Here is a 26,152-nt window from a genome sequence, read left to right on the forward strand (position 1 = left end):
GTGTTGATGGGGACTAGCTATAGGCCAATTTGGGCAAATATGGACTTTTGTGAATGTATGTATATATATAGACACTTGCCGCCGCCGCCGCCGCCCCCAGTTTACAGGTCAATTATTAGTATGATTATTATTCTTAATTTTTATTATTTAACCATGCGAAAAAGCAATGGCGTTAGCAACTATCTTGGCAATGTGCATTTGCTCAACAGCCTTTAAAATTTTTTCTACAAAATCAAACGCAAGAATCGAATTTACCTATTACAGCGTTTAGCTATAAGAGAATAACACGACCATCGATCTCTTTTAATTCACCGCAAGCTCATGTAAGCGCGAAATTTCAAAGTCCAAAATACACCGTTAGAACATGGCAGTGTGCTGATTATCATATGTGAATACCGGCCCAGCTGTGACATAACCGGCGTATGTTCCCTTATCCGCTTTTTCTCGGGATGTAGTCAACCTCTCAAAACGAGCAGTGATAGGTGGATGTCTTCCCTTCTACTAAAATCGGTCGACACTGCCAGCTGTCAGAGACTCCTAACCTAATTTTGTGAGCGGGTTATAGTGAATTTGTTGATCATTCAAATTTGCGACTGCTTACCGTGTACGGCGTGGTCTCGTTTTCTGGTGAGATAAAATAAATTACTCCAAGAGGAAATTTGACTCGTTCATTTTAATTGTTTCTCAGGCAGCCATTGAAGAGTACAGTTGGTCATACCCCGTTGTTTTGCCTACTTGTCGCAATTCGTTGGGAAAGCATGTTAATTGTTATGTAAGTTACAGTTTAAATGCCCTTTGAGAGCGAACTGTAAATTTGAGTTCATAAGTTTTTCGGGATAAAATTGTTCCGTTTTAAAAGGCTCTGTTCATCCATCTCGAAGATTTTTGTTTTGCTGGTTACGCAATCTCTCCTCCTCAAACGATCCCAACATTCCTTTGTTAATATCACGTTATTTGAGTTATGGTGGTCTCACCCCCATTTTGTTGACACATAGTTACATGTTATGCCACAATCTGGTTTTCTCTTCAAATTTGCGGCTTTGAGAGCGAACTGTAAATTTTTGTTCATGAGTTTTCCGGGATAAAATTGTTCCGTTTTAAAAGGCTCTGTTCACACATCTCGAAGATTTTTGTTTCGCTGGTTACGCAATCTCTCCTCCTCAATGAACTTCCTGAAAACGATCCCAACATTCCTTTGTTAATAAATGAACTACTAATCACGTTATTTGAGATGTGGTAGTCTCAGCCCATTTCGTTGACTCATAATTTGCAGCGCTTTCAGCAAGAACTAAGGTTTTATTTGCGTTTTCAAGGTCGAATATTTTCCCAGACATTCCTTTCGATGGTACTAACTGCGGCTAAACTTAATAAATGAAAAGCTCTTTGTTTTTAAATGCACTTGGCATAATATTTACGTTTAGATCAAGGTTGCTTCACCCGTCTTCTCTACGCATTTGTTGACAAATTCATGTTTTCTAAAACTTCCAATTCTGGTTTAAAGCTAAATTTTGCACATTAAGCAGGAGGTTCAAAAAAAAAAAAAACATTTCTTTTTCCAGGGACGGTATGAAACGTTTCATTTTCAAAATTGGCTCCCTTCGCAAACATTGCTTCAGGGCTAGTTATGCAACCTTCCCCGTAACTGAAGCGAGCAGTATATTGCTTACCCTTAGTTTGAGAAGAAAAGCTCTATGAAAGGAAGAATTTGATTTGTGGCGGTTTTTTTTTCTTGGGAAACTTCTCAACATGATCCTCTAGTTTTATTCGGCTATGTTTGAGAGTTTTCTTTGTGATATCTAGCTATTTGTCTGTCTGGATCTTTCTGTTGCTTGTTATAGAAAATTAAACCATTTTCGCATAAGATTTAGTCAACCATTGACACGTGCTGTTTTATGACAAAGTCGACGTTTTCAGTTTTCATGTTTTCGTTTTTTCAGCTGTCCAAAATTTTAGTTTTATCCGAATGAAGTTGATAAAAGTCTAACAACCACCGTACTGGGAGAGAGCCGACGTTTCTAGCAGGGGAAATGCACGGAATGCCACTGACCTCAGAAATCTATCTTATAGTGGAATTCCTCTATCAACTTGTTTGATAAAACTTTATGTGGTCTTTAACTCCTTATTGACGCTGCACAGAAACTACATAACGTTTTCATTCATCTGCTTCCAGCTGTGATACACTCTCCAGTGACTACTTCACTAAAGTAGTGATTGTACAGGAAGGGATCCTGCTACTTCCATAAACTGAGCCATCAACAGTTTAGTACTAGAAGAAAACACAATGAAAATTCTAACATTCTTTGATGAATAACGGGATGAATAGAGAAATGATGTATAAAACTGCGTTGAAGTTATGATTTGAGAATAGTACGTACACGGAATGAAAGGCCCCGGCACCAGTTGTTCAAAAAGTGCCGGGTAGCGCTATCCACTGGAGCTCACTGGATAAATCACTATCCAGTGGGTAGTGATTTATCCGGCAGATAGCGCTCTCCATCGTTTGAACAACTGAGGCCTGGCTTATAACTTCTTGAGTGGAATCTGCTATGCCAAATTACACTACACATAAAAATATTTTGTTGATGACACACTTTGTTTAAAAAAGTATTTTATTATTCTAAAAAAAATACACATTTGTGCGTTGTTTCATTGACCAGATATTCAGTAATTTAATCGAAACAGTTCTGAACTGAATCTTCATGCAGCTGCTGCATGTTATATGTTTTATTGCAGTCTAACTAACATTGAATTTGCATGGAGATTTCATTCACACTTTTCTTTTGCAGGACGTTTTATTGACCTCTCCTCAGCCCGGCCCTGTTACGTTTTCTAATCATGATCTGTCTGTTAGTAAAGCACATCCCCTTGAGATTTAACATCCTCTTGAGTTCAACGAGATGATGTGCAGGTCAAAAAAAAAATTAATTGTCATATCGTAATTCTCCTCTGGGACTGGGGGAATGATATTTACCCGCGTTTTGAGGAACAGAGATAACGAACATAATGCTAACTTTTGTTTCGTTTGTTGCTGTGCATTAATCCGTACTGTAAGTCAAAGCCAAATGTTAAGCAAAGGTTTCGGTGCCTTTTTAAATTCCCTCTTGTTTTGGAAATTCATATTCACTTCGTGTACATGTACCCTAAAACTCATTGCTTTGTGAAAAAAGTGTTGGAGTAACGCAAGCCCTACGTTGGACTCAATTTCGTAATCCAAAGTGGATAAATCGCGGGCAGGATAGTTACTGAATAGTCACCCCGAACATGCAAATACCCACGACTGCGAGAAATATGTTTTTAATGATGAAATTTGTAAACTAATTTAGGTCTCTCTCTTGCAGTAATTCAACCGAACGATTTTTAAAACTGTCCCGCAAACTTGTTTATTTGCACAGAGATTTCCGAGCAATTCGTGACAACTGATTAAGTTACGCCGTGTGTAAGACTGCTTACAAACGCCGTGTGTACGACTGCTTAAAACCGCCGTGTGTAAGACTGCTTACAAACGCTGTGTACGATCGCTTACAAACGCCGTCTGTAAGACTCGGCTTACAAAGGCCGTGTGTAAGACTGCTTACAAATTTTTAAGGCGAGACTTCATTAGTCTGTGACTTGAGTCTCTAAGCCGCGTTGCGTGACTATTGTCGATAATTTCTGTCTCTGGTTTCACGTAAGAGTCCATAGTCGGATTGATATATGTCGTCTATGACCCCTCGTAAATACCATAATGCGTACTAGTGTCGCTACAAATGCCATCAAGACCAAAAACGCTTTATATTCTGTGTATGAGTACATAGGGTGCAAAGTAGAGACGTAACCTGTTTCGTCCAATTCAAAAGTGGCCTAGTGGGAGGGCTGAGACTTGAGGTAAGCGTGTGGGCTACAGAAGTGTGGCATGTTCCTGGTATAGACTATATACAAATGTCCGCAGTTTTAAAAGAAAGTGATTTAATAAAAGGCTTGTTAATGCGCTTCACAGGGGCTGTAGAAGCCGAGTGCTTGTTGTGGACTGTATATCTTGTTCACAAGAGATATTCGTTTCTTTAAACCTTCACTTTTAATATTATTATTATTATCTTTTTACAATTTTTGTTGCAACTTAACAAGAAAAACATCAATCAAATAATCGGAAAGAAAAACGTGAATTCATCTATTATGCCTGACTATTTAATTACATCCATTCTTCAAGCTATAGACAGCGAAAACGGTTCTTTACCGTTAAGGCGAAAGTCTTGAATTACAGCAACGTTATTTTCAACGGTTTTTCCCTGTCTTATTTCTTTTTTAAATGCTACGTAAGTGCCAAAAGTTAAGTTTTTGCTCGAGCCATGAGTGGCACGTTACATATAATACTCCTTTTGCTTGTTGCTAGCCCAGTAGCCTGTTGAATGTACCTTGTAAGAGAAAAATAGTGGCAATGTTGGCGAGAGAGGCAAATTAATGAGCGACGAAGCCGCTCGGTCCACGGAGAGGAGAGCTTTGATATATCTCACAGCGCCCCACCCCATCCATTCTCGGTGAGGCTTATGTCTATCACGCCAACAATACCGTCAACTACGCAGGCAAAGAGAATAATTGAATGTTCAAGTTCAGAGGCAATTTAACGTTTTGTCAATAGCTTATTCACGAAGCTCTTTTCATGTCGATATAAGAAAAACAAAATACATTTTTGATCAGGGGATGGAGCCTTGCTCTGCGTTGGAACATCTTGGCGAGTTGTCATCTTCAGGAATGTGTAATGTTACCTGCAAAACACAACACAAATAATGAAAGGTACAAAATGAGAGGGTGGCCCTCGGTAAGAGCTACGAGATAAAGTGTTGCCTTACCAAAAGTATTTCTAACGGTTGAAACTCTGCAATATTAGAGGGGACTGTTTCATTATTTACTGTTTCAGTACTGCTAGACATGGTTACCCTGTCACAATCCAAATTTCCATCAGCTTGAGCCTTTTCATACCATTGAAAAGCAGCATGAAATACTCAATGAAAATTTTGGAACCCCGGAGAGAGAGCAATACTACTTTTTATCCAATTTTCTTTAAGTTATCATAGCATTTAGGGCAGGTGCTTACAGTTCCACTGCCATTGCCCTCGCCATCATCACCACCACAATGACCATGATCCGTGCGTTGGCGTTTGCCCTCACTGCCCCGGGGAAGTACCATCATAAATTTCTATAATATTAATTAACATTGTCGAAGTTGCTGTTAAGAAAAACGAGTCGAGTGAAATGCAGTGTGACTGTGTAACGCTATGACATTGAACTTTGTCTGAGTATAATCAAGGCAAAAATAATTAAATGAATAAAAAGCTCCCCGCAAAAGTTTTCTACCACATTGGCTTAGCTGTGGAGGATAATGTTTGACTGACCGTAATAAATTTGTTCAGCATCTGCATATCTTATGCAGAAAATATTACGGGTAGTTTAAGATCACACGCTTATCGTAAGACTTGTCAAATAAAGTTGTGAAGGTCGATTTATAGCCATAAATAAAACGATTTCGTAAACTGACACAATGAAAATTGAAGATATGGACGAATTGTCAAAAGGAAATTAAAAAACGATTCCCTGCATCGAAACAAAGCTTGTCGTTTTACTTGCGACTGCGCTTTTTGGAAAGCTTATTTTCTTATCTTTAAAATGATGTGTTTATGTGTTGCTTACCCCCTAACTTTAAATACCTTTTGAGAAAAAAAAATAGCGATGGCTGATTTCGCGCGGCATTCTGTTGGAAGGGAATGACAGAGACGAGTTAATTAAAGAATTCAGAAATACAAGGATAAAAATTTAAAAAGTATGTATATACTAGAATGTGTTAATTACAAACAGTTCCAGCCCGACATTTTCTAAATTTTTCTAAGCTGTATTCTCTAACGTCCACAGATAAACCGTTCCAAGCATGTACTCCCTTGTACTGGTTAGATCTTTGCCCTGTCTTGAAAAAAGCTTAGCTATGAACAGGTTGCCATTTGCGGCTGACCTTGTGTTGATTTGGTGTTTATCTTCAACATACTCAAACCTACTATGTAAATAATTAGGGCTAGATTTATTAATAGTTTTATACATCAATATGGACGTCAAGTAATCTATGCGTTTATTTATAGTCATCCAGTTTAATTTGAAGAACAGCTCAGACGATGGGACATCCTGGGGACGCTCAATATTCAGAATGACCCTTGCCGCGTATTTCTGTAATCCACGGATACCACCTAGTTTGTATTGTAATTAATGTCGCGCTCCAGATAACACATGCATAATCAACAATAGGTTGGATTAGGGACCTATTAAACGACCGCCTCGCGCATTGACGTAACGGGTTTTGATAGCTTTTAGGAGATTAATTCGTTTCAGAACTTTAATACAGACTTCGTCACGTATTCTTAAGTTCTGCCAGCAACTAATATTGTCGAGCCATCTGCGAACATCTTTAATTTCTGGGGGTCATCGATTTCAAAAGATGCAAGTATGTATGTGAATATATACAAGTCAATTGTTCTTATGATTATTTAAATTTTTAATATTGACCATGCGAAAGAGCAACGGCGTTAGAAACTATCTTGGCAATGTGCATTTCTTCAACAGCCTTTGATACTTCTTCTACAAAATTAAACGCGAGAATCGAATTTACTCTTTACAGCGTTTAGTTTTAAGAGAAGAACACGACTATCTTTTCAAATTCACCGCAGGCTTATTTAAGATCGAGAGTTCAAAAGTCCAAAGTACACTGTTAGAATATGGCAGTGTGCCGATTATCACATGTGAATACCGGCCCAGCTGTGACTAACCGGCCGGCGTATGTTCTCTACTCCGCTTTTTCTCTGGATATAGTCAACCTCTCAAAACGACGGATCGAGCAGTGGTAAGTGGATGTCTTTCCTTCTACTAAAATCGGTCAAGACTGCCAGCTGTCAGAGACTCCTAACCTAATTTCGCGTGCGGGTTATAGTGAAGTTGTTGACCACTCAAATTTGCGACTGCGTACCGTGTACGGCGTGGTCTCGTTTTCTGGTGAGATAAAAGAAATTACGATGGTCTGAATTACTCCATGAGTAAATTTGGCTCGTTCATTTTAATTGTTTTGCATTGAACCATTGAGCAGTGGACCTGGTTATATCCCGTTGTCGCAATTCGTTGTGAACGGTTATCATGTTAATTGTTATGTAAGTTACAGTTGAAATGTGCGCTTTGAGAGCGAACTGTAAATTTGAGTTCATAAGTTTTCCGGGAAAAATTATTCCGTTTTAAAAGGCTTTATTCACCCATCTCGAAGACTTTCCTTTGGCTGGTTACGCAATCTCTCCTCCTCAATGAACTTCAGTTCCTGAAAACGACCCAACATTTCCCCAACTGAACTACTAATCACGTGATATGGTGGTCTTACACCAATAATTACTTGTCATGCCACAATGTGGTTTTCTGTTCGAATTTGCGACGGTTTTAGTTGCGTTTTCAACATCTAATATTTTCGCAAACACATCGTACGGCTTCCCAACTGGTTAATTAATCAATGAAATGCTCATCGTTCAGTCTTAAATGCACTTGACATGTTATTTATTCACCTCCCGACTTCTCTACCATGCACTTGTTGACAAATTAATGATAATTCTGGTTAAAACTGAAGCTAAAGTTTGCACATTAAGCGCGAGGAAAAAAACGTTATGCTTTTACACCAGAGTACAAAATGTTCCATCTTCAAACTAAAAATTAGCCCCCTTCGCAAACATTCCTTTTGCTAGTTATGCAACCTTCTCCTCGGCTGAAGCAAGCAGTGCATTGCATACCCTTAGTTTGGGACGAAGAGCTCTATGGGAGGCAGAAATTAAGTCGAGCCGTATTTTTTTTCCTTGGGAAACTTATCATCATGATTTTAAAGTACTAATATTTTTAAAAATACAACCCCACTTTTGAGTTTAAGGAACATGTGGTGCTCGCTACTTTGGTGAAACCAACAGGCATTTCATCACACGTGTAAATGAGCACCTTTTCCGGGATAAAAATTGTCATATTTTCAAGCATCTTAGTTTTTATAAAAATTGCCAGGATAATTGCGATGTTTCTTGCTACAAAATTATTGATAATGCTACTTCTTTCTATCAACTCAAAATCAAGGAAAGCTTCCATATTGAGCGGTTGAAACCCGAACCCAACAAACAAGTTGATCGCGTCAGTTTAGCAACACAGTTTTAAACTTTTACCATTATGTCAGTTGTGTTTTTTATACCTACTTGTAACTTTAAGTTCTTTTTTCATTCGGTTCTGCTTGAGTTTTTCAGGCGCGTAGCGTCCTATACGCATATACGCACGTGCGTACTTGAAGTGACCAGAAAATTTTGAAAGTTTTAGCAATTGTTTCTATTCTTAGCATTTTCCTTGTACGCAACCAAGATTTCGTGATGAAAGCACCATTTTGATTAAATTCTCAAAACTAAAACAAAAGCTATACCATGTTCTAACTTAGTTTTGCATTGTACCTTTTTTTTGCACTAACAATGCAGTGTTGTTTGGCCAGCGTGCAACAAAAAGGCGAGGCTGCAAAGGAGCGACGTTCCGAGAACGTTCTTGACAATTCCAGTCACGCTAGCACAACCAAAACAATGTTTTGTTTGCACCAAGTTTGCTCAAAATAAGGGCAAGACGCGTTATTCTTTGCTTGTATTCACACAACTATTTCGACAAGAAATAAAGAACGCAGTATTTTTCGCTCAGTTTACTTAGGGTTCTAGATCATATGTACTTGTGCGTACTTGAAAAAATGACCACGCTCGCGCCTGTTTTTTCATTGTGATATCTCGCTATTTGTCAGTCTGGACCTCTCTATATTACTTGTTACAAAAAATTTAACCATCTTTGCATAAGATTTCATTAACCATTGACACGTGCTGTTTTACGAAAAAATAAACGCTTTAGGTTTCAAGTTTTCCTTTTTTCATGTTGTCCAAAATTTTGACGGGTTTTTCAATGAAGTTGATAAAAGTCAAGTAACCACCTCAGGAGAGAGTAGAAAATGTCTTCCCTACTACTAAAAATCGGTCGATCAAAACTAGTACTGCGCCTTTCAATAACATGCGGATTCTAAAATTCAAAGCTCAATAGACAAATGCGTTTTTCGCTACCGTCAATCAAATGTTCGGCGGTTCCTCCCAGCTTCCGACTATACTGTCTGAACTGTGCTCAACGATTTGATTTTATTACTGCGCGCTCGACAATAGTCGGAAGCTTGAAGGAGCCCTTAGCCTAAGTTTGTGTGCGGGTTATTGTGAGTTTGTTGACCATTCAAATTTGCGACTGGGTACTGCGTACGGCGTTGTCTTTTTTTCTGGTGCGATAAAATAAATTAGAATGGTCTGATATACTCCAAGAGTAAATTTGACTCGCTCATTTTAATTGTTTCCGTTGAACCATTGAGCAGTGGAACTGGTCATTTCCGTTGTGAAAGCATGTTAATTGTTATGTAAGTTACAGTTTAAAGGTGCGCTTTGAGAGCGAACTGTAAATTTGTGTTCATGAGTTTTCTGGGATAAAATTGTTCCGTTTTAAAAGGCTCTGTTCACCTATCTCGAAGATTTTCGTTTGGCTGGTTACGCAATCTCTCCTCCTCAAACGATCCCAACATTCCTTTGTTAATATCACGTTTTTTGAGATATGGTGGTCTCACCCCCATTTTGTTGACACATAGTTACATGTTATGCCACATTCTGGTTTTCTCTTCAAATTTGCGGCTTTGAGAGTGAACTGTAAATTTTTGTTCATGAGTTTTCCGAGATAAAATTGTTTCGTTTTAAACTACTACTACTAACTAACTCTGTTTTAAATGCCTCTGTTCACCCATCTCGAAGATTCTCGTTTAGCTTGTTACGCAATCTCTCCTCCTCAATGGACTTCCTGCAAACGAACCCGACATTCCTTTGTTAATAAATGAACTACTAATCACGTTATTTGCGATATGGTGGTCTCAACCCCATTTCGTTGACACATAATTACATGTTATGCCACATTCTGGTTTTCTTTTCAAATGTGCGGCGGTTTTAGCCCGAAGTAAGGTTTTCTTTTTGTTTTCAAGGTCGAATATTTTCCCAGACATTCCTTTCGATGGTACTAACTGCGGCTAAACTTAATAAATGAAAAGCTCTTTGTTTTTAAATGCACTTGGCATAATATTTACGTTTAGATCAAGGTTTCTTCCGATCCGTCTTCTCTACGCATTTGTTGACAAATTCATGTTTTCTAAAACTTCCAATTCTGGTTTAAAGCTAAATTTTGCACATTAAGCAGGAGGTTCACAAAAAAAAAAAACATTTCTGTTTCCAGGGAAGGTATGAAACGTTTCATTTTCAAAATTGGCTCCCTTCGCAAACATTGCTTCAGGGCTAGTTATGCAACCATCCCCGTGACTGAAGCGAGCAGTATATTGCTTACCCTTAGTTTGACACGGAAAGCTCTATGAAAGGAAGAATTTGATTTGAGGCGGTTTTTTTTTCTTGGGAAACTTCTCAACCTGATTCTCTAGTTTTATTCGGCTATGTTTGAGAGTTTTCTTTGCGATATCTAGCTATTTGTCTGTCTGGATCTTTCTGTTACTTGTTATAGAAAATTAAACCATTTTCGCATAAGATTTAGTCAACCATTGACCGGTTTTATACTAGAGACGCATAATCCGTCCAGACGAATTATGCGTCTGTCATGTTATCCGTCTAGTGTAAAGACGGGACGAACTATATGAGACGCATAATTCGTCTTGGACGAACTTTTGGGTAAACATTTTTTCTGCGTCTGTTAAATTGGTCAAGTATAAAGACGGGCACTAGACGCATAATGTGTCTGGACGAACTTTGCAGTTTAGTGCGTCTTTGAAGACGCACTAAAATAGATTCTTCGTCCAGACGCATAATGCGTCTTGTGGGCGTCTTTATACTTGACGAATTGAACAGACGCAGAAAAAATGTTTGCCCAAGTTCGTCCCAGACGAATAATGCGTCTCCAGTATAAAAACGGCCACTCGTTTCGATGGTAACAAACTGCGGCTAAAAATAATAAATGAAAAGCTCTTTGTTTTTAAATGCGCTTGGCATAATATTTACCTTTAGATCAAGGTTGCTTCTCGCGACTTCTCTACCCATTTGTTGACAAATTCATGTTTTCTAAAACTTCCAATTCTGGTTTAAAGCTAAAGTTTGCACACTAGAGCGCGAAGGTATGAAACGTTTCATTTTCAAAATTGGCTCCCTTCGCAAACATTCCTTTGGCTAGTTATGCAACCTTCCCATTGACTGAAGCGAGCAGTATATTTCTTACCCTTAGTTAGTTTGAGACGAGAAGCTCTATGAAAGGTAGAAATTAATTTGAGGCGGTTTTTTCTTTGGGAAACTTCTCAACACGATTCTCTAGTTTTATTCGGCTATGTTTGAGAGTTTTCTTTGTGATATCTTGCTATTTGTCTGTCTAGATCTTTCTGTTGCTTGTTATAGAAAATTAACCATTTTCGCATAAGATTTAGTCAACCATTGACACGTGCTGTTTTATGACAAAGTCGACGTTTTCAGTTTTCATGTTTTCGTTTTTTCAGCTGTCCAAGATTTTGGTTTTATCCGGATGAAGTTGATAAAAGTCGATTAACCACCTTACCGGGAGAGAGCCGACGTTTCTAGCAGCGCTAGCCATTCGTCAGGGCTTCAGACGAAGAGGAAGTGCCCGGAACGCCAGCTCAGAAATCCATCTTATAGCGGAATTCACCTCTATCAACTTGTTTGATAAAACTTAATTTTTATGTGGTTTTTCACTCCTCAATGACGCTGCACAGAAACTACATAACGTCTTCATTAATCTTCTTCCAGCTGCTCGGATACGCTCTCCAGTGACTACTCCACCAAAGTAGTGATTCAGTGTACAGGAAGGGATCCTGCTACTTCCATAAAGCCATCAACAATTTAGTAACAGAAGAAAACACAATGAAAATTTTAACATTCTTTGGTGAATAACGGGATGAATAGAGAAATGATGTATAAAACTGCGTTGAAGTATACCTAGCCATGATTTGAGAATAGTACGTACTCGGTTTGAAAGGACCTGGCCCCAGTTGTGCAAAAGATGGACAGCGCTATCCACCGGACAAATCACTATCCAGCGGGTAAACACCAGCAAAACCAATTGAGTTATCCAGTGGATAGTGATTTATCCGGCAGATAGCGCTCTCCGTCGTTTGAACAACTGGGGCCTGGCTTATAACTTCTTGAGTGGAATCTGCTATGCCAAACTACACTACACGTAAAAATATTTTTCTGATGACACAATTTGTTTAAAGAAGTATTTAAATATTCTAAAAAAAATACAAATTTGTACGTTGTTTCATATGTTGACCAGACGTTCAGTCATTTAATCGAAAAAGGTCTGAACTAATTCTTCATGCAGCTGCTGCATGTTATATATTTTATTGCACTCTAACTAACACTGCATTTGCATGGAGATTTCATTCACACTTTAATTTCTTTTGCAGGACGTTTTATTAATACCTCTCCTCAGCCCGGCTCTATTACGTTTTCTAATGGTCTGTGTGTTAGTAAAGCACATTCTCATGAGATTTAACATCCTCTTGAGTTTAAGGAGATGATGTGCAGGTTATAAAAAAAAATATGTGTCATTTTGTAATTCTCCGCTGGGAGAATGATATTTACCCGCGTTTTCAGGAACAGAGATAAGGAACATTTCTAGGAACTTTTGTTTCGTTTGTTGTTGTGCATTAATCCGTACTGTAAGTCAAAACCAAATGTTAAGCAAAGGTTTCGGTGCCTTTTTATTTTCCCTCTTGTTGTGGAAATTCATATTCACTTCGCGCGATCGTGTACCCTAAACAATCATTGCTTTGTGAAAAAAGTGTTGGAGTAACCTTGGCGCAACCCCCGGGCGCAACCCCTACAAGTTGAATTAGTACTTGGACTCAATTTCGTAATCCAAAGTGGTTGAATCGCGGGCAGGATAGTCACTGAATAGTCACCCCGAACACGCAAATACCCATGACTGCGAAAAATATGTTTTTAATTATGAAATTTGTACACTTAGGTCTCACTCTCGCAGTAATTCAACTAAACGATTTTTAGAACTGTCCTGCAAACTTGTTTATTTGCACAGAGATTTCCGCGCAATTCCACGGGGTCCAAAGTGACAACTGAGGGCGCTTTCCATTTGACAGAACTGACCCGCCACCTTTAAATTGTTGCATTTTCTTTGCAAACTGACGGGTCTGGCCGGCCAGTTCTGACAAAAGGAAAGCGCCCTGAGTAAGCTACAAAGTACACCTCCAAGTTCCAAAGTACACTGGGAAGTTTCGTTTGATTGGCTTACCAATTCTGTTTTCCATTTTGAGGTTTACATGTGCTAACATGATTGGCGTCACGTGTAACATATAAATAAAACGGCCTGAGATCTGTTCGCGTTATCCATTTGCTTTGAACTTGGTCAACGTGTCGAAACGATGGCAGGAACAATGGTAAGTTATGTTTTCGCTTTTTACACGTTTCATCTGAATTAAGACAACTGCTACCTTGCAGAGCCTTCTAGCTCAGTTTGCGCTGGGCTAATGGCGGGTAAAGACTTAACACTTGTACAATTCGCCGTGAGTCGAGACTCAACCGGTCCCACCTATGCTAGTTTCCCAGGTTAGTTCCATCTATTACAAATTGATTATGGTGAAAGTCGATGATCGGGTTGCTTACTCAGCCCGAATTGATTTGCTGTCATATCCTTCAATCATCTCAATTCGGTGTAAGAATAAAAAGAAAGTGAAAAGAAGAAAAGAATCGACCTCAAAACTAAGGACATTTACCGGCTATGGCTGCCCAACTCGTCTTGTTCGAGTTTCACCTTCCTTCTGTTGAAAATAACCAAATGCCACATTCTGTTATTCCAGCAAAGTAAAGCTGAATACCCTGCAACATTTACTATGTTCACTCTGTATGTATTTGTATCCATGTATCGCCTAGTACGCGATACGCAGAAACAAATTGACGTTAACAACGAGTAAGAATTTTCAACTGATGATGAAGGGCGCATGTTGTATACGAATAACCAAATAAGCAATGGAGCGATGCCTAAGAGCTCTTCGGATGCGTATATCGCACCGTGCGGGATTAAAAAACAAGTTGCACGCTTCGTCCTCTTATCCTTTCAGCGCGAGTCGCACAGGGTAAAAATAAAGCCTTTCTCTATACCAGTTAAATTCCTTAGACGTACCGCCTAGCCATTAATAGGGAGCTTAAGCACGCGCGTTTTTGAGACGCGGACGGCAACCGGAAGAGAAAATTTCGCGTGCCAGGACAGTGGTGGGCCCAAAATCTTTGTATTAATCATCTCTAATGGAGAAAAGATACATAGCAATGTAAATGTGGTTGTGTGAAAGCAAGTTAAAAGGGAAAATAAGTCACTTGCGGTTGCCGTCCGCGTCTCAAAAACGTCCGTGCTTAAGCTCCCTATTCTTTTTTTAGAAACCGGCGGTGCTTGAAATTGCGGTTGCATAAGGGCAAATTTTGACTTTTTCAATTCAAAACGTGGGCAGTTAAAAAACAAACAAACAAAAACAAAGCAACCGAATACCAGTTCGACTATTATTATCAGTATCAATTGTTCGTTTTGCATTATTTCGTTTTCCCAACGCAGATCAAGTAACTGCCTTTAAGAGTGTACTTCCTTTTAAACTGAAGTCGGACATTTTTAAATGCCGCAAGTATTTCTTTTAGTAAAATGGAATCAAATATTTTTTGAGCCGATAATGGTATCGCCAAATGATTTGTACTGGGAAAACAACAAGTACAAGTGAACTGAGTTCCATTGAGATTTTTGTACCTCCATTCGTTGACAAATTATGTTAAGAAACATTTACAATTCTGGTTATACAGCTAAAAATTCATTTTTCAAGGATTAAGGCTGCCTCATTCGAAGCTATCCTTTTGGGTGATTACGTAATCTTTTCAACCAAACCATGAACCCCGACTGATAACTGAAATGAGTACCTCGCTTTCATTTCTTTGTGAATAAATGCCTTTGGCATGCTATTTAAGTCCAGAAAGAATAACGGTATTTATAGAAGAACTACGGTTTGAGAAAAAGCGGATGATCAGTTTCACGTTCCACCAACCACGAAATGAAATACAACATGCAAACCGCATTTCTTTTGCGCATTGTTTTCTATGTTCTCTTTGCTCTTAAAATAGAGTGTTACATAATGGTTTCACTGATAAAACCGGCGAAAAATCCAGACGCTATCTGAGCAGTCAATTGCAAAATGACCACACAGAGATATCTGTCACCGCTGTGAGCTCCGTTGAATAATACAAATCAAAGAAAAAAAGCTGTTGAAGAGTTCGACTACTGAAGACAAATGCAACCAGTAGTGTTCATGGATTCGAAGTTGCCTTGTAACACTACCCTTACTCGTTTCATGCCCTCTGAATGCCGCAAAACACCCTTTTTTTCTTCAATAGGGGTTTTTTCTCAAAGTTAAAACGATATAAACCGTTCCTCGACAGTCGTAACAAATATACGCGTGAGAATTCTTTGTTGCAAACTTGAAGGATTAGTCCCTGATCATTTTAGTTTTTTATTGGTTAATGTTCAAGGTTTTTCAGACCATTTGGTGTTAAACCTTCATTACCATTTAATATTGCTCGATTGTCGTCTTATGTTTATCGGGTTCAGTAATCCAGTTGTAAGAAGCAATGGGGTCAAGTGGGTATTGAGTTTTTGCTAAGATTTGATGAATCATTTACAAATATTATTCTTTCAGAGTGTTTTCGAGAACAAACCTATCAAAGGTACCCCCACATTCAAGGATGGTGGCTGCCCTTACATCAAGTTATCAAAACAGCCTTTCATTGACGAAGTGAAAAGGTGCCCCGCGTTTCAGAAAGATGTGTGCCCCTTCAAAAATGCCAAGACCATCAAAGAATGTATCGCAGAATTTTCCAAGGTCCCAGCATCGCACCATGAGGGCGTAGCGTATAAAGCGCTGCTAGATGCGTTGAAGGCTTTTCATTCAGAGTCCAAAAAGGAAGAGGAGAAAGTCGGCGAATGTCCTGCATTTAAAACAAAGGATGGTTGCCCATTCAAGTCAGTCAAGCTGAGCGACGGAAAGCCACTTGTGATTTCTCCAGAACAACTACTGTAACTTGTAATCCGTACAACCAATGTTGTTAAATGGGCAGGCAGTTTCAATGCTAAGGTTCCCTTTTTTCAGTCTTAATTCATTTGTAACCTAAGGGTGTTTGTTCGGGGTTTTTGATTTGGGTTTAAACTGTCTAATAAAAACAAACCACAAATTATCTGAATTCTCTGTTTGCCGCAGTCATGCCAGGGATATCTCCTTGAAGGACCACTGTAACAGCTATCTTCCTTCCGGTTAATGTATACGACTCGGGACTTTTTAGAAGTCTGAAGAACAGAATTGGAAGCAAATGGTTAAAAAGTCATGAAGGCTGCCACGAATTCGAGATTAAAAGGAAAAGTAAATTTGTCATTAAAAAAAAAAAAAAGGAAGAAATATGACGTTAAAGAACTCATACACTGTTGCAGAAAAATGTTTCCATTGTTGCGGTAATCCTGCTTAAAGAAGGCGAAGCTCAATAGACAATGAAATGACATGGATATAAGTATTCCGTTTCCTTTTAGCCAAGCGAGAGACGCGGGACTGCCTGGACTGAAGCACGCGCTAGGGCATGGAACGACAAGTAGCTAAAATACAAAACGGAAGGGTGATGATCAGCGATGTCAGAGAGAGATAATTAATGGAAATTTACATCGTCATGCTCTCATTGCTTCTCATCATCTTATTTATTTTATTTTATTTCATTTTGTTTCTGTTTGTTTTTTTGTTTTGTTTTTTTTTGTTTTTTGTTTTTTTTTGTAACAACTTCATTGGATTGACTACAAAATTACGAAACAAAAGAGAAAAAAGAAATACAAACATTCAGGTAGCAAACCAAAAGAGAGGTGCGAACGAGACGTGAGTACCCATGCGAGGCATCTCCCACTAAGAATTTGGAAAAAAATGTAAGAAGATAGTTATAAAAAATCTCTAAGCCTTATCAAGGGCAGTCTCTTATAATGGACCACGTGTGTAATAATCAACGTCAAAAACGTGATTGACAGGTGAAAAGTAATGACTTACTAAGAAACTCTTAAATGTGGAATTGGACAAGCCATTTGGAGGAGCCACTGTACAGATACTATTCCATAAGTTAACATTATACGACCACAGTATTAAACGTTCCTTGTATGAGGACTCTCGCAGTCTTTCCTTTAATATCCATCTCGTTTCTCGCCTCTGTATACGTTTTATTTTCGACTTTTGTGTGCTGTGGTATGGCGAATATAATTAGAAGCAAGACCTTTTTTCTCCTGAAAGAAATAGCTGACTGTTACCTAACCTGCGATCAGGCGTACTTTTCTTTAGAGAGGGGGCGAAAAAGTAAGCCTGATACAATTTCTTAACGAGTCGTCTGCCGCCCACCCTGCCAGCAGAGCCTTTCTTAATTCGACGAGAAATAATTGCTCACTCCCTGCTGAGTTTTAGAGAGGCTCTGCTCTCAGGGTTTCTGCTGCCCACTTGTCGAAAGTGATGTTTTCTAGGATCATGCTATAATAAGAGCGAGTCAGATTTTGCTGGAAATTACCTGCAAGATCCGATTTAAGGAAAGACAACGAAAACAAAATGGAACTCTAGCTGGAATGCCTGCGAAGCCAGACTTTATCCATACGATCAAAGCTACTAGCATTTCTGCAAATCCCGCTTTTGGTGCGGTTTTTCCGGGCTGTTTAAAACATCAAGGAACAGAGAATTTCTAGATAACATCACAGAAAAAGAAGAATCCTTCACTTTATCAAGCGAAATCAATAGTAAACTTTATTTCAACTCGATGTTTAAGATGCTAATAAAAGTTCTCCGAGGGAAATGGACTTTGAGAAATTAAACTTTCCAGCAGCTATTTCGTAAGTGTCACTAAACCATTGTTCAGCGCTTTCTTAAGCGCTTTGTTCAGTCGGATCGGCTCTCTTGTTGCTTCCGAATATATTCCAAATGACTACAAACATTTTCGAGTCGGTGGAAGTGAAACGATTAATTTTTTTTTCTAGAATGTTCGGGACTGTAAATAGCACTATTGCCAAATCCCTTAGGAAGTACAAATATGATGTCTTCTTTCAGACAAACTATTTTTGGGTGCATTCTCTCTGCTGTTCCTTGAACGATTTTTGAAAAAAAATCTGAAGTTGAAGAAGCAACATTGCCTCTTGGACGAAAATTTGTATGTTCTATTTTTTTACATTTTCGTGTAATAGGACTTTCTTACACACCTTACGAAATTGTAGAGCTTTACGAAGATTGAAAGTACTTTTTTTCCCGGCTGTTTTGTTCGTGATTACACGTCCGCCATTACTTGGCCTTTTGACCAAACTCTAAGCCAGGAGGCTCGTCTGCAAATTACTGGTGGTGACGTCAGAGGCTCAACACGAAAACTTTAATTTTCTATACGGGTGTGCTTTACAAGGGTAATTTTCATATGGAAATACAGGAACACGTTCCAAAACCTTGGGGGATATTCCAAAGTTAACAAAAATCGGTTGTCGGTGTTGAATCCTTAACGGAATTTTAATTTTCGGCTGATATTTCGAGGAAAGTGAATTATCTGGCCGCCAAAAATGTCCTTTCGGCTGGGAAAATCACTCTCGTCCACTTTTTGTCCAAGTATTTACCGTTTACTTTCATTTGAACGATGCTGTTCAGTTGTACACCGTGTCATCTCCATTTGTGGGTGGCTCGAAAAAATAATTTTGGAAGACATTGTGAAGGCTGGCCTCAGAAATTTTGGAAACCACTGTCTTCACCAAAACTTTAAAAGGAGCGGCAATTACCCGTTACTGGTTTCAGAAATTAACGAAACAGTTTGTCTTGATCATGACCATTGCTAAAAACGAGGGCAATTAACCACTGCCGGTTTCAGAAATTTTTGAAACCCCTGCAGTTGACCACAGGTGAAGGTGAGGGAAATTAGCGATTATTGGTTTCGAAATTTTTTGAGGATGATGGATGGTTTCAGAAATTTCCGATACCACTTCCGAAACGAGTTGATTGTCCTAACAATGTCCAAAGACACTGAAGCCACTAACCTTTGCACTAAGATTAATGTCACGGTAAATGTGTTACTGGTTTAAAAAATTTTCGGAACCATTAATCGCGACACAACTTGTTTTAGAAATTTGCGGAATCTATTTTATTCTCCATGGTATAGGATTAAGACAACGGCATAACTTCTTCAGCATCACAAATAATTTATTGACAACGTTGCATTGAATTTATATCCGTTCGAGAAGAAAACACTTAAAACATGAATTTCGAAATTTAATATTCGTTAACGGTGTTCGTCTATTCACTGTTATCTTCCTCAAGCATATCCTGCTCCAAGCTTTGTCTTATCCTCATTAAAGTTTCCTCGTATGAATCCACGACAACACAGTTCTTCCGGCGTTTGAAACTTGCCTTGGCTGCTGATGCTAAAGATGATAAAACCAAAAAACATCTTAGGAAAAAGCTATGTTAATTGAAATTTGTAACGTCATCTTTGACACGTATTCGTTGCCTGTCATCACATATTCTTGCCCATACAACTAGATAAACTTGAGAAGTTATAATAGGGTGGTCATTTATAACATAGATGGGAATAGGGCATGATTTTATGCCTTCAATGAGTAGATCTTTACAAGACAATTTTGCTGCCAGGCATTCATAGCAATCCCCAAAATGTTGACAAAGGTATGGGTTATGTGCTAATTGGCACTCTTAGGAGTTAAAGGGTCAGTGGATCAACAAGGGTGCAAAATAGAAATTTGTTTTTACCAGCAGAATTTCGAAGTGTATGACTTTCAAAAGTGTATTGCAGAACATCGTGTAGGCTCCAAATTTAGCACTGTAATCCATAGAGTCAAAGCGTCCATCTCCACTCCACACAACATCTTTCATGGCTTTCAATTTGGATAGAAGATCAGCTTGGTACCTTTCCCAGTAATTGATGACAACTGGACAGACAGAATTTACATGTCGCTTAGACTGGAGGAAAAAAAAAAGGTGAAATCCTTGTGATTCAAGTGACAAAACGTCACTTGGACGTGCTATGCGCCTAACATGCTGAAAACAAATTCATGCAAATTTACCGTGACTTTATTTACGTTCACTAAAAACACTATCTCACAATGTAGAATTGTTATCAGACTTTGGTTATCGTTAGTAAAATAAAATAAACATTTCTGAAATAAGACGGTAGATTTGCACATGGCAAACGTTCAATGGAGAAAAATAAAGCTTTTGCCTACTCTCGTACTCACTTTTCGGCGCTTCGCGAAGTCAGAGGAGAGGTCCATGGAACAATGGAATCCTTGGACGGTACAGATCCCGGGATCAAGCGCCTCTTCGGTGGTTCGATTAGTCTTCCACTCTCGTCGTAAACCGGAATGCCCACAATATCGAAACAACTTTCGTCGAAATGTGCGGAACACAAAGCTGACTGTTTCTTAAGGACGAAGTCTTTCCTGTGAATTCGGACAAACCGAATCTGCACTTCTGCCGTAAAGTTTCGTCCTTCGGGAAGTAATGCATACTTATTCCCGGCATACCCGTCCGATTCGCGCAGTTTGTCATAATTGGGTTTCCAGCAGCGCAATAAGTTGAAGAGGTCGAACACTTCCCCTTGGCCGCCATGACACTCATGACTTCTGAAGTATTTCCTACGTCACAGGCTTGTAATACGATCGTTTTGGACGCGCGCAAGATGGAGACACCTTTAGCCGCCAAATTTGAAACTTTCGGTTTCATTTATTCCGCGTTGCGAATGTTTTACTGCCTAAAACCTACATATTTAGAATCAGAAAATACTAAGCTATCATATTAGAGCAAGAATTTTTTTACTTCTTAGGCACTTTAAGTTCCTCACACATGCATGTGTGTTTTGCACGGGGTGTTTTCTCTTTTCACACCATAACTAGAATTTACTCCAATACATCTAGAATTCACTTTGCAATGAAAACACTTTCTTTTCTCTCGTGAGCTGGTATACATACTTATAGGCACAATCTCCCAATACTTGAAATCCGTCGGCAATTGAAAATTAAACCAGACAGTCACTATCTTAGTTTCACGCAAGGTGAAAGCTCAGAAATTTAAAATGCTCTAAAACGAGCGACGCTACGGCACTGGAAACTTGTAAAAAGGCTTAATTCTAGATTTATATTATCAAAGTAGTCCAGATTTATAAAACCTCGATTTTGATTATAGAATTATGTCAAGGTGAAAACCAGTACATTTTTGCTTAGAATATTAAAAGGTTTTCATTTGTTAAAACGGCTTACTGTAATTTGCAAAACGAGAGGAAACGAAACGAAATTTAAACCTGTATTTCACAAAATGAATATATGAGCATTTCGATAGCAGTAATTCGCAAAATAGATGATAAGTGGGCTGGTTTCTTATTACGCTACGACGATAGTCACGTTCAACATACCTGGGATAGATCTCTACTTTTTCAATAAACGCCCCATCTGTTTCATCTCTTTGGTGGTCATCTGCCTTTGCTCTCTTCGAATTTCTGGGCTCTTCATTGACCTCCAAGCCAGGTTTCCCTTTGCCAGCGTGAGAACTTGGCGCGTTAGTACGATCTTGCGATCCCCCTTGAGAAACCACGTCTAAAGAAATTGGAGAAAGCGAAAGTGATGGCCGTTCATCCAGTGTTTGGTTGCTTTCTTGAATCCGTTTAAATCTGTCAGCAAACTGACGACTGGAAACAGTGTATCCCATAAATTGTTTCGAGAAATCGTTTGCAAGGATGTCGAATTTGCCTAAATCTAGCCTTACACCGGCAGATAGGTTGGAGAACATGACCTGTAGAATGAAAAGACCTGAATAAGCCAATGATGTCACTTCTCTTTTCGTTCTTTGTACAGTATTTAGAAAACTAAGTAAACAATGTACCTTAATAGAAGAGGTATCCGCACTTTCAGCAACAGCGATAACATTTGCCATCTCCTTGCCGCTGACAGTTAATGTCCCTTTCCGTTTTTGTATAAATATTGCTTTAAGTCTAAACCACCATTTTCCTGTCTCGGGTCTGTCGCTCTTACCATTTTTACCTTTGCTCGTAATTTCGCTCGTTGGAAAAAATATCTTAACTACAATTTGGAAAAAAAACAAGATCCTTGATTAACACCTCGGCTAAGAACAGTCTGTAACGATACCCGAATGACACCCCAATTTATATTGCTCCTTTTGAGAATCCGTGGTTTTCGAAAAACAAGCAAGCGTGCGGAAAACATTGTCCTTTCATTTCCGCAGGAAACATCTTGGAATCACATTCCTTGCTCCAAGAAGAAATATATATAATGCATGAGGGGGTAGTTTCTAAAGAAACTGTGGTGCTGCGTCGGTGGGGAAGTAGTATACAAAAATTTGGTTTTATCAACGGAGTTGATAACGTAAATTGGCCACCGTACAGAGATTCTAAAAGCTGACGTTTCGAGCGTTAGCCCTTCGTCAGAGCGAATCGAGGGATTATGGGTTACGTGTAGTTTTTATAGTGGAGTAGGAGCTACGCTTTTGGTGGTAACATGGCAACGTGAAAAATAGGAATATATTAGTTAAATGAAAAGCGTTCGTTAATACCGTGAGGATTAAGGGTGCCGATTTGAAAGATGAATTTTTGTTCCAGATTCGTGCGGCTTTCCGTCGTACCTAGATGTAGGGAAAGGCCGCAGATAGCCATGTGTTTTTTGGAGTGGTTAGGCAGATTAAAATGGCGAGCGACTGGCTTAGATGCATCCTAGCCATTCTTCTCAACATCGCGAAGGTGTTCGCGGAATCGGTCACCTAGTCGTCTACCTGTCTCACCAATATATAATTTATTGCATAACGTGCAGGTTATGCAATAAATGACATTTGCGGAGGTACATGTGAAACGATCGGTGATCTTAACAGATCGCTTAGGTCCCGATATCTTGCTAGTGTTAACAATGAAAAGACAAGTTTTGCAACTTGAGCGCGCGCATTTGAAAGTGCCGGGTTGCTCGTTAGTTTTGAGCGCGCTTCCAACTAAAAAGTTGCCTAAGTTTTTGTCGCGTTTGAATGAAATAAGTGGAGGTTGCGAAAAGATTCTACCAGTCTCGGGATCATTTTGGAGTAATTTAAAATTACTAAGAATGATGCTTTTGACTGCGTGATTATGAGGATGGAAAGTGAGGGTGAATGGAATTCTGTCATTCTTATCTTTTTGTGACGTTTGTAGTGATGACTGTCGATCAAATTGTTGGGAGCGATGATGGCCCGCTTTGACCACAGAGACAGGATAGCCACGTTTTTTGAAGAACTGGCACATCTCCTCTGATTTGCTGGAAAAATCGGAGTCATCACTACATAGACGTCGAAGTCTAAGAAATTGAGAATAAGGAATGGAGTTCTTGACATGTGATGGATGTGACGATGAATACAACAAATAACTGTGTGAATCTGTAAGTTTGTAGTGCACACTAGTACATAGCACGTTGCCTCTAATAGAAACTTTGATATCTAGGAAAGCCCAGGAAGTTTCCGAAATTTCCCAGGTATATTTAAGAGCCGGATGAAAAGAGTTGACGGAGGTTATAAATTGATCGAGTTCTTCTCTGCTGGATGAAATAGCGCCGATGCAGTCGTCGATGTAGCGGTCAATACCAATTCCACCGATACATTGGTGAGACAATACATTGGTGAGACAGGTAGACGACTAGGTGACCGATTCCGCGAACACCTTCGCGATGTTGAGAAGAATGACAAGGATGCATCTAAGCCAGTCGCTTGCCATTTTAATCTGCCTAACCACTCCAAAAAACACATGGCTATCTGCGGCCTTTCCCTACATCTAGGTACGACGGAAAGCCGCAAGAATCTGGAACAAAAATTCATCTTTCAAATCGGCACCCTTAATCCTCACGGTATTAACGAACGCTTTTCATTTAACTAATATATTCCTATTTTTCACGTTGCCATGTTACCACCAATAGCGTAGCTCCTACTCTACTATAAAGACTACACGTAACCCATAATCCCTCGATTCGCTCTGACGAAGGGCTAACGCTCGAAACGTCAGCTTTTAGAATCTCTGTACGGTGGCCAATTTACATTATCAACTCCGTTGATAAAACCAAATTGTTGTATATATAATGCAACTGATTCCTGTTTCTTACCTCTGGACATTAAGCATTTGTCATGCTTTTGAAAACCAAAAATGAATCGCCGGACTACGAAAAACCTTCAACAAAGTTTAGTATTTCCCACTTCTCAAGTTTTTCTTTTTCGTGCCAGAAGGACAGAAGAAATTCCCACCAATGATTATCAACGTCATGCCCGATGGATGTCACCAGTGTCACGTGTGTGATTGAATGGGTCATTCACCTTGCGGTGGAGGGCTTTGTGAATCAAAGATCTAACTTCTTTTTCGGCTTATCAAATTTTGTTTCATACTTCATTTGTTAGTTTTTATTTGTGCTTAAAAGAAATACATATACATTGCATCATTGCATGTTCATCTCTGCAAGGGTACCGTTTGGTGTCATGATAAATTCAGCTATCGGTATATTATCGACAATGCAATATTTCGGGTTGTCACTCGCATTAGCGACATGGATGCAACGATGGAAATACGAACATACGATTTAGAGTCGTTAACACACCGCACCCTCTCCAGTGAATCTTGCAAGTAGCGATTTCCTAACCTCCTACAGACGAACATTTCTCACTTTTTATTCGCACAAAAGAAAAATTGAGGTCATTGCATGTTGAGACGACGAGCATCCCCGTCTGTTTCATATGCGAGTCCCCCCCCCCCCCCGGGATCGTAAGGTACTATTTGGTGTCACGATAAACTCAACCACATATTCTCACGATATTTCCGGTTGTCACCCTCTTTGGCGTCATGTATCGATGAAAGTACGCACTGTTAGAGTCCAGCCGTACGCTACTTTTCTGAGAGCGTTAACGTTAACGCACTACATCGCCTCCTAGTCTGGAAGCAAATGTGGTACCGTGTGAAGTTCGTGCTCAAAGCAAGCAGCTAGTGTAAAAGTGTTCATTAGGACCTACTAAACATGAAAAGTTTTGGTGCCAGCTTTGCCACTTGCTCAGACGGCTTTTAAGGGGGGTTAAATTCTGACCTATGAAATCCATCATGGAAACGAGGCTAAAACACATAATTCGTCATAACTTTGTTAATAATGGATGAAAATACACTAAACTTGCTCACATGATTGGACATGATCCTCCCTGTTGATTTATGCTAATTTACTTAGGTCACGTGACCTTACGCATGAAAGCGAGGCTGAAACACATAATTTTCCATAAATTTGTCAAAAAAATCCTTGCTCACCTTAGTCATTTAGACATCTTGCATCGATTGGTGCCACTTTGTAGTGTCACGTGACCCCATACATGGAAACGAGCATCGTGTAGGATGGCATTTGTCTTGTGAAATGTATTAACAACTACTAGGCAGATACATATCTGGTTATCCGAGTTCAGATATAAAAACTTCAACTATTCATTGTCCTATGGTCCATAGCACAAGGACGAAACGGATAAAGCAAATACTGCGGAGGCTCCATTTGAGAATCTATCTTGTACACATAATCAATAATTTTGCCAACTTATGATACTGGTTCCATGTATTCATTTTCACATGTATATTTGAACAAGGGCAGAAAATGAAAATAGCGACTACTGCTATTTTATATATACGGTCATGAAAGTCTTACTGAATATCTATATACATTGTTCTGTTGTCCATTCCTATGGAATTTCCTGTTCGACTTCGTCTTCATCATACTCATCATCACTCTCAGCATACTCGTTCTGGCAATCTTCAGAGCACAGACAGAGATCAGTACAGACAAGTCCGGCTTTTTGACACTGACAACGGTTGTTAGAGCAACGGAACTTGGCGCACTTGCATCGGACAAGCTGTATAATTGCCTCTAGAGCTGGTGGAAGATTTGTCATGACTGGTACCCACTTTTCATCTTCATCTTGCCATCCATAACCTTCTGGTAAGGGCAACACCGGGTTTGCTACATGATCGTTGTTCCAAACAAGAAGCTGGTA

At 39.2% G+C, this 26,152-nt stretch overlaps 1 protein-coding gene and 3 long non-coding RNA genes across 5 annotated transcripts; 2 read left to right on the forward strand and 2 right to left on the reverse strand.

The window, feature by feature from the left end:
• The first annotated feature begins 443 nt into the window (after positions 1–443).
• On the forward strand, positions 444–3,403 carry LOC137992200 (uncharacterized). Its single transcript, XR_011121655.1, has 3 exons — positions 444–627; positions 689–772; positions 1,938–3,403. It is a non-coding gene; the product is annotated as an uncharacterized lncRNA (long non-coding RNA).
• Positions 3,404–4,257: 854 nt separating this feature from the next.
• LOC137992202 (uncharacterized) lies at positions 4,258–8,472 on the reverse strand. Its single transcript, XR_011121656.1, has 3 exons — positions 8,226–8,472; positions 5,072–5,173; positions 4,258–4,742 (listed from the first exon to the last, which is right to left on the reverse strand). It is a non-coding gene; the product is annotated as an uncharacterized lncRNA (long non-coding RNA).
• Positions 6,271–16,313, forward strand: LOC137992176 (uncharacterized). 2 transcript variants are annotated; one of them, XM_068837335.1, is made up of 3 exons: positions 6,271–6,463; positions 11,564–13,480; positions 15,773–16,313. In XM_068837335.1, the coding sequence occupies exons 2-3, from the start codon at positions 13,466–13,468 to the stop codon at positions 16,151–16,153; spliced, it is 396 nt and encodes a 131-aa protein (XP_068693436.1). In that variant the 5' UTR covers positions 6,271–6,463; positions 11,564–13,465; the 3' UTR covers positions 16,154–16,313. The 2 variants fall into 2 exon arrangements, with proteins under 2 accessions (XP_068693436.1, XP_068693428.1); XM_068837327.1 differs by lacking the exon at positions 6,271–6,463 and adding an exon at positions 6,712–6,859.
• A 2,945-nt stretch (positions 16,314–19,258) lies between these two features.
• LOC137975778 (uncharacterized) lies at positions 19,259–20,721 on the reverse strand. Its single transcript, XR_011117624.1, has 3 exons — positions 20,362–20,721; positions 19,877–20,086; positions 19,259–19,533 (listed from the first exon to the last, which is right to left on the reverse strand). It is a non-coding gene; the product is annotated as an uncharacterized lncRNA (long non-coding RNA).
• Between the last annotated feature and the right edge of the window lie 5,431 nt (positions 20,722–26,152).

Source organism: Montipora foliosa, chromosome 1, assembly GCF_036669935.1.
Source record: "Montipora foliosa isolate CH-2021 chromosome 1, ASM3666993v2, whole genome shotgun sequence".
Taxonomy (NCBI): Eukaryota; Metazoa; Cnidaria; class Anthozoa; order Scleractinia; family Acroporidae; genus Montipora; species Montipora foliosa.